The sequence below is a fragment of the Eupeodes corollae genome, chromosome 1 (genome assembly GCF_945859685.1).
Source record: "Eupeodes corollae chromosome 1, idEupCoro1.1, whole genome shotgun sequence".
NCBI lineage: Eukaryota > Metazoa > Arthropoda > Insecta > Diptera > Syrphidae > Eupeodes > Eupeodes corollae.
The window spans coordinates 218325278-218339221 of record NC_079147.1 but is presented as its reverse complement, the minus strand read 5'-3'; the positions used below and the strand labels follow the sequence as shown (position 1 = coordinate 218339221).

General features: G+C 34.7%; 2 protein-coding genes across 6 annotated transcripts in view; one reads left to right on the top strand and one right to left on the bottom strand.

Moving 5' to 3' along the window:
* Positions 1-7402, bottom strand: part of LOC129942563 (cadherin-87A) — a 164492-nt gene extending 157090 nt beyond the window's left edge. For 2 of the 5 annotated variants that reach the window (XM_056051557.1, XM_056051561.1), the window contains exons 1-2: positions 7100-7396; positions 5867-6151 (exon numbers count right to left, since the gene is read on the bottom strand). The gene's annotated coding sequence lies outside the window, so the exon portion shown is untranslated. The other 3 variants (XM_056051560.1, XM_056051558.1, XM_056051559.1) reach the window with 3 other exon arrangements.
* Positions 7403-10983: 3581 nt separating this feature from the next.
* Positions 10984-12089, top strand: LOC129942568 (mediator of RNA polymerase II transcription subunit 4). Its single transcript, XM_056051567.1, has 3 exons — positions 10984-11100; positions 11157-11337; positions 11393-12089. The coding sequence occupies exons 1-3, from the start codon at positions 11033-11035 to the stop codon at positions 11912-11914; spliced, it is 771 nt and encodes a 256-aa protein (XP_055907542.1). The 5' UTR covers positions 10984-11032; the 3' UTR covers positions 11915-12089.
* The last annotated feature ends 1855 nt before the right edge of the window (positions 12090-13944 follow it).

The following is a 13944-nucleotide window of genomic DNA, read 5'->3' as shown; positions in this document are numbered from 1 at the left end:
ATTCAAGCTTACCGGGATCAATCCGTTTTATAGCCAGCAAAATTAAAAGAAGTTCACCAACAAATTAAGAAGAAACCATCGTTGAATGCTGCACGCATGAGCCTTGATTTTGCAACAAATAACATCAGGTGGAATCAAGCCCAGCTAATTTGGGCTCATGGATATAGCTGCTATTTCTTATTTCAGAAAAAGTAGATAGTGTAATGGTATGGGAAGCTATCACCTATTAAGGGACCATGGAACTCGATTTTCAAAGCTCGAAAAATTACGGCAAACACTTACAAAATGATTCTGGGATAAGCTTTTTCGCAGTTTCCTGCATTACTATTCCAACGAGGTCCTATACAATGGGATCGAATCAACAGAATTGACAATTTTTTGATAAAACTCAGGTCACATTGCAAGAGCTATGTCTTCGACCAACAATTTAATTTTTGGGGCGTTAATCTACCACGTCAGACCACGAACCGTGGATAGGCTACTCCTGTACAATCGGGACGTTAAAGCACAAAACGGAGCAGAGATCCTTCGGTTCAGTAGAACTGTGTGCGAACGGGGCCAAACTAATAGGGTGAAGCAGGAGAACCAGTTTTGGTGGCTGCAATCGGCACTTAACAGTGGGTAATCGGGATGGGATTTTAAGACTTGGCCAGCTTACATACTTGTTTTATAGTTTTAGGCTTTAACTTTAAGTAGAATAGTCATGGTGGAACAACAAAAAATAATTACAAAAAAAACAATAAACAAAATATTTACAACAAAAAACATGATATAAAGAAAAAAATTTTAAAAAAATGTTAGATAGTTAGATTTGCTGCTGTGGTTCTACTTTTAAGTAGTTTATAGGTAGAATAGTTAGTTTAAGTTAGTTTGAGTTTTTATTATTTTTTTTTATTTGTAATAAACAAAAAATAATTCATTTTTTTAAGTAAGTAAGTATTAGTAACATAGATCTTAGGGCCGAAAGGTATTAGTATTAAGTGTTATATTTTAACTTGGAGTGTCCGTATGGGACCAGTAAGTTAGTTGTAAGTCATGGTTAATTAGGCTAGTTTTTTTAATTTTTGTCTAGCTTTAAGATAGATTTAAGATTAAATTAATAAAAATGCCAGAGGTCTTGGGTTCAATCCCTGCCTGTGCCATCTAAAGTTTTTTTTTCACGGGTACTGCCTCTTTCGAGGAATTGACAAATCCTCCAAAAGAAATTCCTGTCATGAATATTGCTTTCCCAAATTAGACGTTCGGATTCGACTTAAAACTGTAGGTCAAGATAAGAAAGTTCTCAGAGCCAGAGCTGAAGAGCTTGAACTCGCATGTGAGATCGATCGAGCAGACTCGCACTCGGACTCAGTTTCATATGCAAAACAACGAGTTCTCTCTCTACAGTTCTGACTTATTGATATGAGAACGATCTCAAAGCTCTTTAATTCTTTATATGCACTTGCACTAGGTTAAACAGTCGAGTCAAGAAGGAAAATGGTATCATTAACCAAGGCCATACCCTTCATCACCCATTAATATTGCTGAAGAATTATTATTTATATGATTAAATAAGAAACTATTTTTCAAAATACGGGAGTCGTGGACTGATCCTGGCCAGCAAACTTTAATGCTTGTAAATTTTTCATTCGCGTTGCACGTAGCCTGTACATTTATTGAGTAGTATCCTTTGCGGTGGCAGAGTGGTTTCCATGTGTACAATCCAGAGCACCAATGGCGTTAGGAAACTTATACTTACTGCTCCATAGCCTTTGCGCTTCTTGTATTTCTTCAGTAGAGTGTGGGAATATGATCCAATCAGTTGCATGGCTTGCAATTTTTGTTGCGACTTCCTGAACCACGTTAGATAGGGTTGATTGATTGACACCAATATCTTAACCAACACCGCTTTGATATTCAAGATCTCCTACATAACGCAGACATATCCTCATTTTTTCTTGATGAGTCAAAGCACCATCGCGTGTATCCAGCATTGGGTCAAAAAACGAATCTCTCCATAATTGCGCACCTGTTTCACTAAATCTACACAATTTTAAAAAATGTTCACCAATCGGACATCTTCTTTTTTTATAAACACGATTTGTAAAAAAATTATTCAGAAACTCGGCCATTTTGATATTTGTCTTTTAACTGAGTAAAGGAAAACCCATCCTCAATAATTTGTGAGATCGATCTCACGCAATCGAGCGTTTGCTCATCTTTTTGCATATCAAAACTAGAACTTTCTCACATAGAGCTTTCGTCGAGAGATCGACCTCAACACTTTGAGTTCGAACCCACAGGTTGAGATCGATCTCGGTCTCTGTAATTTTCTCCTTCTCAGAAAAGTGAGTAAGGAGCTTGAACTCACCTTTTTGCATATGAACCAATGTCGTGGCGGTTATAGGCTTTGATAATGGCTCTACAAAATATTTCTTTTTACTTTGATATCCAAGAACATTTTGGTTGATTCCAAATATTGCACCAACCAATAACGCTAAAGACTTGAATTAAATTTTCTAACATATAAATAACCAAATATGTATAATTCTGGAAAAAAATCAACTAACGGGTTTTTTTAAATCAAAAACGCTGACAAAAATATCATCGCCCCAAATGTTTTAAGGATCAAAAATGGTATAACCTCTGGAATGCATCTATGCAACGAAGAATAACATTTTTTACATCTGGTGAAGTTTTGAGAAAAATTGAGAAAAGGTTTTTTACAAAACACAAAAACCTAAAAATCTCTATAAAAGTTCTTACAAATTGATATACGACACAAAAGTTTATTTAAAAATGTAAGATATTGGCTTCAAACAATTTTTACCTTATACAATAAGAAACTACGCAAAAAAAGTAGAAACTGGTGTTCGATTCCAATATTTAGGGAACAGATGAAGGTATTGATTTCAAAATTAATTTATTGTATGAATTGCAATTTAAAATGTAGGGAACAAAAGAAAATATTAAAATCAAACATATTTTATGATATGGAAAATATTGTTGCTAACATTTAGTTAATGTTTTAATAAAAACTAAAAGGATACATTTTTCTTTACAAAACACGAAAATTTTCAAAAACAAAACAAAAAATGATAAGAAATGGTTTTCGATTCAAATATTATGAAATAAAGGAAGATATTGGCTTAAATTTTTTATCTCCCTTAAAATATGGTTATTAATATTTCGTTAAAGTTTTAGAAAAATCGACAGACGGGAACTGTTGGGTGTGGGTAGCACCCAGCCCCTTTTTATATTTTCTATATAGAACAAAATATTAAATAAAAAAAAATTAAATATACACATAGTCCAAAAAGTCTCGAATATCGAATTTAAGATACCAAATTTTTTTGTAAAGTATCAGGAATGAAAAAATTATATCAACAAATAATTTTTTATTTTAAAAACTTAAAATAACAAAAATCCACAAAAAGATAAAATAAGGAACAAATAAGTCTCCGTAGATTCATTTTTTGATTACATTTCGTTGAAAAACAACTTAACAAAAATCACTTGACTTAAGGAAAAAAGTAGTTTAACATTTAGTAGTACCTCTTTTGTTCTTGATAACTTCCTCCAATCTGTTTCTCATGGAATAGACAAATTTAACGGTCGTATCTGGAGAAATGTTATTCCATTTGTCAAGTAGGATCGTTTTGAGGTCATTCTTCTTGGCGATTGTGTGCTGACGAATCTTTTTTTCTAAGTTTCTACAGGTGCTTAATAGAATTGAGATCTGGAGACTGAGCTGGGTGTTTCACTTGCGTACTAATATTTTACAGCAACCATTTCTTTAGCCACCTTGGCCGTATGTTTAGGAACATTGTCCTGTTGAAAAGTAAAGTTGCTACCAAGACCCAATTTTTGGGCAAATTAATATAGGTTTTCCTCAAGAGTATCCATTGTATTTTCTATGAAAACGAGGTTTCCAACGCCGGAAGATGCCATACACCCCACACCATTACATTGCCACCGCCGTGCTTGAGAGTAGATATTAAATACGGCGTCCATTTGAACCAAAGATGTTGAATTACCTTTCGTCAGTAAATATAACCTGGTCCCAAAACATATTTTCTTCCCCAAGGTGTGAAACCGCATACTCCAGCCTAGCTTTTGTATTAGCCTTTCGAATGAATGGCTTCTTCCGGCACACTACACCATTAAAACCATTTCTGATTAAAAGGTTTCTAATTGTTTGGGGTGAGACATCAATTCCATCACTAGTTTTTAACTTTCCTGCTAAAACTGGGGCACTTTGCTCCTCAACAATCTTCTCTCCGTACGAGGATCAATCTTTTTCGGGCGGCCTGATCTTGGTTGTTTTGCAATAGTTTTCGTTTTTTTATAATTGTCCAATACATACTGGATTGAAGACGGTGGTCTTTTGAGTATTTTAGAAATTTGACCCAAAGACGTTCCCTCATTTTTCAAGTCAATTATGATTTGTTTTATGGCCAAGGGGAATTTGAAAGATCTGCAAGGAAACATTCTTGCAGTTGTTCTTTTGCATTATAAGATTCATAACGGTATCCTTTGTTCATATACATTTTTTTTTATGTTGTTTAAAAGTCAGAATACATGTGCTAGCATCAATGCTAACACTTTAGCCTTATTATTGGACATTACTATTTGCTTTGCAGTTATAAAACAAAAATTATCTCCTGAATGGAGACTTTTGGTCTATGTGTACATTAATATGATATTGACTTCCTGCTTAAACGGCAGAAAATCCTGAACAAGTCCTATCATCTTTTATCGACTTTAAGCCCACATAATTATAATGGCATTCATTGTCAAGAACTAAACTTTAGTTAGGAAGTAGCTTTTCCAAATTTGTCCAAACATGCTCAGGGTTTCAGCAAAAATTGTAACTTCTTCAACATTGTTCTGGATCAATCGTTAAAACGGAAGACACTATCTTCTTTATATCGGTATATTTGCTGATGTCATAGGATCTTTCAGGGCGATTGCAGAGAACAATGTGAAAAAAGTGGACATTGGAGTAACCAAATACCTTCTATCAACAAACAAAAAATATATGACACCCGCATTCCTATTTATAAAAAAGTAGTTAAAAAGACAGTCTAACTCGTAATAAACTTAAGGCCCGCGAATGGCACATTGATGTAGATCCTGCAATCGGTTAAAACATTCGAACGCGCTAAAGGCTGCTGAGTAGGGGGACTATAATGACAAAAAGGAAGTCATGTTGAAAATATAGCTACGTATTCTCATTCAAAGGTTCAAATGTCTTCCGAAAGTTTCTAAAGATGGGTATTACATTGGCTCGTTTAAACCGGGCAAGTGGACAACATTACTTTAGCTAAGAACAGGTTGAAGAAGACAAAGAAAAAAAATCTCCGCTTTAATGACCAAATAACTCATCATCATCACAAGGTCATCCTCGTCGGTCTCAGTCTCAAGTTTTAATAAGTCAATCGAATATCATTGATTCAAATAAAAGAAATAAAAGACTTTTTAAAAAGAATGTGAGATGTTGAGATATTCAAAATTCAAATCATCCAATTACATAAAATTGAATTGGGACTTAAAAGCTCATTAAAAAAGAATATCTCTTATAAGATTTTCATTAATTTGGCAATTCTCATTGTGTCTGATAATAGAATTGTTAATAGTTTGCCCAGAAATAAAGTGGTCAACTGGGTACAACTGTTTTCAAACTAAATAAAAGATATGTAAGTTTCTAAAGTATACCCCGGAAAATCATCAGTGTTATTACTTTTCTTTACTGTTCTGTTGAATGGTCCACAGTACAGCACTCAGATAGTGTTATAAAAGATAAATCTACAACCTAAAACCCGCAACGCAACCCATATACCACAACCAACAACCCGCAAGCAAAAGAGATTACGATACGACTTACCTTTATTATGTGCTGCTTCTTTAGATGTTTCTCAATAAGACATCACAATTTCCATGTATCCAGATGTTTTCTCCGACTATGAACTTCTTCCTTTTTGATGTGGTCTTCTGTCCAATATGCTTGTAACGTTTAGCAGGAAGGTAGGTATATCAAAGCTCAAGCAACAACAATATATAATTTCAATGAAACACCTCTCTTCGTTTTCTTTTATTTTTCTTTTTTTTGTATTCTACTTCAAACACATTTTCCCACCACAAACGATTGACGACACTTTTTTTTTTCTTTCTGTGGAACACACAACAAAACAAAAACAAATAAGAGAAAAATATGATTTTTATTTTGTTGACGTAGTCGTAGTTGTCTTTGTCGATGCCCCACCGAGCGCGCCCGTTTTAGCAAGTCGTCAAAGGTTGGTATAGGTATTCTTTTAAACCGACATCGACACGACACGGCACGACAAAACCACACATAACACTTGAATATTCGAGAGGCTGTGACCTGTGTTCAGGGCTTTCAGAAGTGGTATCCCCGCATCACAACATCACATCACTATTCAGAGTATTCACTACCGTTGTAACGTCGTCGCTCGTCGTCGTCGTCGTAACACCACTTGACCCAAAAATCAAATTAAGAAGAAGAAAAATTCATGCGAAAAGTAAATGGATGAGGGAAAAACTCACAATCGACATCGACGGAGCCGACATCCAAGCGAGTGGGGGCAGAAATAATAAATCAGTAAAAATTAATTCAATTACACCTGAAAATGAATTGAAATAGGAAGAAGGAATATAAATATGGGAGGCTTAACGTTTAACTTTGGTGTTGTTGGGGGAGTGAGATCGAGATGTGAAAAAAACGCACGTCGTCGTCGATGAATTTGAAATGAGGACGAATAAGATGGCAAACAGGCGGACGGGCGGACGGACGGAAGTGATAGGTGGACGCTGGACACTGGGCGCTGCTGGCTGGACGGGTTTTAATTGATCGTAATTAATTTAAGAAACAAAATAAAATGAACACACTTTGACTTTATTCATCAACAACAAGATACAAGAGGAAGAGGAGTAGGAGGAGACAAAAGTGAACAAACCCGTTTACTTGATGTTGATATCGTATTCGTATCGTTGTTGTTGAGTTTGAGTTACACAGAGATAGACTGCTTGGCTTGTAGATGCAGTATTTGTTCCACGACGACGGTAGTTTTAATTTAAGTCGAAGCGACGATTTACTTACTTACGAAAGAGGGGAGCGAGCGTACAGACAAAACAATCGAAAATATAATATTTTTGTTTTATCTTTCTTCAGTCCGGCCTCTGTCTCGGTCTGGATCAAAAATCCGGCGGAGTCTGATTGCTTTTAGTTTATTTTTATTTGAATTCCGAATCTATGTGATCACTGCGAGACTAGACGAAAGACGGAAACACCACGGTCACGAAACAGTGGGAATAAAATGGTTGCGCAAAAATATGGTGCTAAAACTAACCTGCTAGTTCGCCGAGCCCGAGCGATGGAATGTCACTGTGTTTAGAAAGAAACTGGAAATGAAAATACACCTCTACTGAATTCTGTGTTGGTGTATAAAAAAGCTTTTTTTATTTCTTTTGCTGAAATGTCAAATTTTTGAGCTTTTTATTTTGTTTTGACGTTTATAAAACCAACACTTGTAGGGAATTTCATAAACACATAGAAAAATGTTTGTATATGGATTTAATGTTTTTATTTACAATTGGGAAGTGTTCGGAAAGTGAAGTTATGTTATGGTTATCTTAACGTGTGATGTTGTTGAAGTGAAGGAAAATAAAATGCATTTTGGGTGTGTTGAAAAATAACCGTTTGAAAAAGCTTTGATTGGAGTTGTAGTTTCGGCATTTTTAGTTATAGTTGATTTAGAGGTAAGTGTTGAACTTTTGAAGATGAAATGTTTGACTGTTAACAGTCGAATTGGTTTTTCCTGAACACCGTTTAATTTAATAAATATGATTGAAAATCATGAAAATGAATATAAAAATAAACCAGCATGGTGTTCATATAATCGTTTCGCCCCTATGTAATGGTTGGGCTCATCAAAAGATGACCATTACACCTTGTCTTGAAGTAAGTGAGTTTGTGATTTTGAAACTAGCTTCCCATTGAATACTTTTGACATTAAGGTTCGTGCTGTTCTTTTATTTTCATTCTTTATGACACTTCTACAATGCATTTTTTCAAAGCAAAAGATTCTATATGATTCAAAAAGTAAAAAAAAACAAACACAATTTAGTCGGTATCACTATTGCTGTAGCCAAAGCTGGTTATGCTGTTGCTTTTGCTATTGCTGCCATAAGTTGGTGATGATCAACCTATAGCGATCTTCGTTAACGGTGATGGCATGGCCTGCATCATTTTCAATGAAGGAAGAACCGATAACGATAACTTTATTTGGATGTTTTGGCACCTCGTGAATCTAGCGTGGATTGATAAGGTCTCAAATTCATTCTTTCTCACATTCAATACAAATTGGGCATCATCTCTAAAGATGATTTTTTGAACAAAATTTTGACCAACTTCCAACTGCCTCCAATTTCCATTAACGAACATACGAAGCTACGTATGATTATTTGTTTTCAACTTGTATGGGTGGGTGCAGGACGTATCAAGACGACGCGAAATCAGCCACGTTGTGATCTGCAATTGGCCAAGTTGTAGTGAGCGACAAACAGTGGCTAAGTTTTCGGCAGATCTTGCGTTTTTGGCCACCAAACGTTGAATAGTCGATTTGGAAGAACGACTCAGAAGGACGATATCATTTTCACTTGTTGCTTAATGCTGTGACTTGCTATTATGATTTTATTTATTTATTTATAATTCGTTAAATACTAACGTTAACAATTCTTAATATATACTTTAAATCTAAAAACTGCTAAAATAAGTATTCAATGGTTTCTGGAGTCTTATACTTCAACGACTAAAACTAAAGTTTAAACTACCAAGAACTGATGGTGATAAAATTTGTCCGTTTATTATTCCAACAATAAAACAAACCTGCAAGTATTTCCTTTAATTTGTCAAAGAAGGAAGATTTATGAGAGAAAGTCTCTGTGAATAAGGCGGTAATGTATGAATACCATGAAACAACGCAAGGGATCGTAGAAAAAAAACACAAAAATCTTTTCTGAATGGCTTCGAGTCTTGTGAAGTGTACGGCGTAGTAAGGTGGCCATACTATACAAACATTTTTCAGGACTGGTTTCACAAATGAAACAAAAAGTAATTTTAAAACATATGGATCATGGAAATCACGGCCAAATCTCTTAATAAAACCCAGAACTCTATTTGCTTTTCTAACTATGAAGTTAATATGTTCATTGTTAGTTAAGGATCTAAGACAACATCTAAGTCAGAAAATACATATACTATAGTTAAAGGACAAGAATCAAACATGTAACTAAAAACGATTGGAACTTTTTAGCGTGTATTGCTTTGGATACAATGCAGTCTCTTATGCTTCAATGGCAGAACATATACATAGATGTTACTCACCAGGAAAGAATTTAGTTGAATTTATTAGTGGGGCCAAAACGAAGTATTAAGATGGGAGCAGCAACAGAATCTTTGTTTATGCAGTATGTATAAGAAGGCTAGAAGAGCATTAGAGCGAGTATTATGCAGATGCACTTTTAACTTTTCATGGGATCTAGTGCTCCTAGGGATTTCTTAGGTTCCCTGACATATTAGGTTTCACGAGTTTCTTGTAATCCTAGGGTTCCTGAGATTCTTTGAGTTATTGGGTTCCCCGGTATGCTAGGGTTTCTAGGGTTGTAATTTTCTCCCAGGTAATTTGGTTCTCCGGGTTCCTAGTAATCATAGGGTTTTTGAGGTTCCCCGGGTTACTAGATTTAATAGGGTTCCTAGGTTCCCCACGTTATAATGTTTAACGGGCTCCTAGTGTTCCTAGAGTTCCTTGGTTCCCCGAGTTCCCGGTTTATTAGGTTCCCCTTTTAGAGCTGCTTAGAGGTGTTTAGTAAATTCAATAAATAAGGTTGTTAAAGTTTGTTTCTTAGATTTTTGTTTTACCTTTTCTTTCTATCCGGTGTTCTAACCTCTCCGTTGACAAATAATATTACCTATCCAATTCTGGTCGTTCACAAACATATTTCATACTTAAGTATCTCAGAAAGGTTAGCGGACAGCCAACCAAACACCATCACATTGAACTAGATATGGACTGGTAGTTTATACATATTCTCATACAAAACAAAAATTATAATTATTTTTCAAAGCCATCTGCTTTTTCTTTTCTTCAAAAAGCTATTTTTGGTAAAGAAGTTTAGGAAAGTACTTTAAAATTATACGTTATGTTATTATGTTAGCCCCGTATTACACTCTGTTCAGTTAGAAACAGGTTTATACAAAATGGCTTGTAGAGGGTAACAACATAAATTGCTTAGCTGGAGAGCCAAAATCTTTGAAACTCCTTAAACTGTTTTGTTTGCTATAAGTTAAGAAGTCGGGCTGGTGGTTTGAAGACTTGGAAGCATGCTGATATTAACAAACATTTCATTAAATTTCGATCTATAATATTTAGAAAGTCAATCATAAACTTGATAGTTTTTTTTTTCTCGAATCGATACCTTACATACAAATCATCTTCATTTATTTCAAAGGGGTCCAATCGGTTTTTTTAGTTGTTAGCATTCCAACATACAGCAAAATATCAAAATATTGATATATGCTTAAGTCTTTTGACACTTAAATTTTTGATTTTAAACTTTCAAATAAAATGTCTTGTAAATTATTTTACTCAATTAGTTTGTTTATTTTTGACTTTTCATAGATTTAGAAACAGCTTAAACATAGGTTCCGTCGTATTTATTTTTAGTATCCAGATTATCGTTTAAAAATGGGTTCAAATTGTCTATGAATAACATAAACTGAAGTTTAATTTAACAAAGACAAAATCAAAACTTATCAAGGAACTATGAATATGACCCATTACGTTTTTAAATATTTGCTTGTGGAGCCAGATGTAGGCAATCCCTTAATATCCAAATAAATTATCGTAAGCAAGAACCAAGTCATAAATACGTTCCACAAGTGACATAAGTGTCAAAATAAAAGCTCTTTTGTTTTTCTTGCTCTTGCTAATTGATTGGTTTACTTGCATCGTTTTGCTTTTAATTTATAAAAATGGCATTTCATTTGAGTACAAAAGAGCGTCTTCTTCTCCTTGTTGACGATATTGAACTTATTTCCAAGTAAATGAATACAAATTTATAACATAATTATATTCCTGAATAAATTATCTTTACAGGGAACTCATTGAAAATACAATCGCACCAAAAACACAAAAGATATCGAGTGCCGAACATACGGCTCTCGTCGACTTACTAGTTTCTAAAGATGATGAATTTCGGAAAATGTTGGAATTGGCCGAAGAACAGGCCAAAATCGAACAATCAATGGATGAATTGAGAGCCAAAGTTGATGTTCATGTGAGATCTTTTTGAGAAAATGTTAAAGAACGTTCATAACGTTTTTCTTTTTAAGGATCGCGAAATACAAAAACTGCAAAAACAACTGAAAGAAGCCGAACAAATTCTCTCGACGGCTCTGTTCCAAGCAAGACAGAAACTTGCAAGCATTGCACAAGCCAAAAAGCGTCCTGTTTCGTCTGAGGAGCTCATTAAGTACGCCCATCGAATAAGCGCGGCGAATGCTGTGTGCGCCCCACTCACTTGGATGCAGGGTGACGTTCGACGTCCATATCCCACAGACATCGAGATGCGAAGTGGATTCCTAGGCAAATCCGAACTGAACATAAATGGAGCAAGCATCCCGCATCAAAACAACATCAGCGACATACAACGCAACCCTTCCACCGGCGAAGTACCAAATGCATTCCAAAATCAATTCAATTGGAATAATCTGGGAGAGTTGCATATGTCGATGGGTTCGTCGGGCAATTCAGTTGCATTGGAGACACGAGCCCACAAAGAAGCCTCACAAGATGACGTGGAAGTAATGTCCACCGACAGTTCGAATAGCTCTAGTTCGAGTGATTCACAGTAGAAATTGGACTCAAGGCCGTATGAATGCGTAGATTATGGTAGTTTTGTTGATACAAAAAGAGTATTTTTAATTAAATTGTGTGTCGTAACTTAAAAACAAACTTCGAATAAATGCCAGTTGCACAAACATTCGTCGATTAGAGGATGCAAGTGTTGTACAACTGGTTCTAAATGTATTTTATTTGAAAAGAGATTTTGTTGGAAGATGAATGTTGCCTAAAAACTTGGTCTATTTCAAAACGTTAAATTTATTTGTGAGAACACGTTTTTGATTTCTTGGAAACTGAATAATTCAATGTTTATCCAGATCTCAATATTTCTTTTCAAAAAGTTTGAATTAACGTCGTGTATATAAGTTATGTACATATATGTTTTAACTGGTGTTCATTGCTAAAAGCATATAACATTATGAAGGTTCAGACCTCAGACGACATAAGGGACTTGAAAGTTAGGCGAGTTTCTAGTATTTGATTGGCCAGCTGTCAAAAAAAATAATTTCCAATTAAGGCAACTTTAATGGAAAGTTGACTGGAATGTTAGTCACCAAAAATCTCCCTAACTTTTAAGTCAAGTCTACTATCAAAATGACAGTTGATAATTTTTTTTCATTCAACTGCAAGCTGAACTTTATTACTCTATGATTTATTTATTTTCTGCACAACTTTATTTAATGCTTTCTGTAAAATAGTTCCTTGTCAATTTGAAAAAAAAAAAATAACATATTTCTTTACAATACCAAATGCAAATCGTGGTAAACTTGTAGCTTGCCTGAGGAGTGTTTTGAAAGCATTAATTTTGTTGGTACTTTTTGTACTATGAACTTAAAGTAGAGATTTGGGAAGTAAAGTTCTGAATTTAAAATTCATGACGCTTGATAAACTAACTAGTTGCCTTGGTCAAAATTTACGTGCAAAAAATGAAGTCCCTTATGTTGGCTGAACCTGCCCATTCTAAATCCAAATAGTATACATTTGTCGCGCATTGTACTGGACTGTCAACTATAAGATAAGTGTGGTTAAGTTTCAAAGAGCAAAGAAACCCCTTCACAGCGAAATTGTTTTTTTACCATATCAAAGAGGTTTAAAAATTCCAAACTTTTCTATTTATAACTTAAAAATTGTTCAACATATTTTTATATTAAAAAAGCAATTTGTGCGTAAAAATCTACCAAATAATAAAATCATTAAGAAAAAAGAATTGTATTTCGTTAGAGATTTTTTGTCGTGTAAGTCCCTTTTTGAGACTTTACCGACCATGAAGTAATTTTAATATACAGTAAACCGCCAATAAGTGCTACTTGCTTCAGAGCCTGAAAACAACATTTTTACTTTACTAATATTTGATTATTCTCTAAAGTGATTCCTTTATTTATTGGTTTCGGGGTGCAACTGACTTTTTATTTAAACCGCATAAATTGGCTATATCAGAACTTTGAGGAGGCCACTCCAGAACTTTAGTAAATATATATCCAAACCTTAATTTGAAAAAAAAATATTTAAGCTAACGGCAAATTATCGAGACATTCGCTGTCAAAATGACTGTCCAGAACTTTGATTGAAGAACTTCCTAACTTGTGGTCTTCTATCATTGCCAAACACCCTAAACTTGTATTCTTCACTTCAAAAGATCAAATTCCAAAAACTTTGGGGTTTTTAAAAGATGTTCTAAAACGAAACTATTACCTGGTTTAAATTTTTCTTAAGCCTAGTACATACTTGTGAACCATCTCGTGAACCCATACAAATTTCAGTTTTTGGTTCACCCGTGAACTTGCTCGTGAAGCTGAGTGGAGAACAAAGTGGAGAGTTTTCGTTCACGGGCAATTCACGTGCAAAATGTACGGGAACTGTTGGTGAAGCTTTGACATTTGGTTTGTTCATGTTCACAACGTGTACTCACAAGTGTGTACCAGTGAGCAATGTCAAAAGTTCACTTTCTCCACTGGCGAACGTTCACTTCACGAGGAAGTATGTACTAGGCTTTAACCTCAGCAAGAGTCGTTTTATGTAGATTTATAAACAAATTAAATCC

Coding starts and splice junctions, on each gene's coding strand:
- LOC129942568 (XM_056051567.1), top strand. CDS start 11,033: ATGGCATTTCATTTGAGTACAAAAGAGCGTCTTCTTCTCCTTGTTGAC. Junction 11,101..11,156: donor GATATTGAACTTATTTCCAA/GTAAATGAATAC, acceptor TTATCTTTACAG/GGAACTCATTGAAAATACAA. Junction 11,338..11,392: donor GAGCCAAAGTTGATGTTCAT/GTGAGATCTTTT, acceptor TTTCTTTTTAAG/GATCGCGAAATACAAAAACT.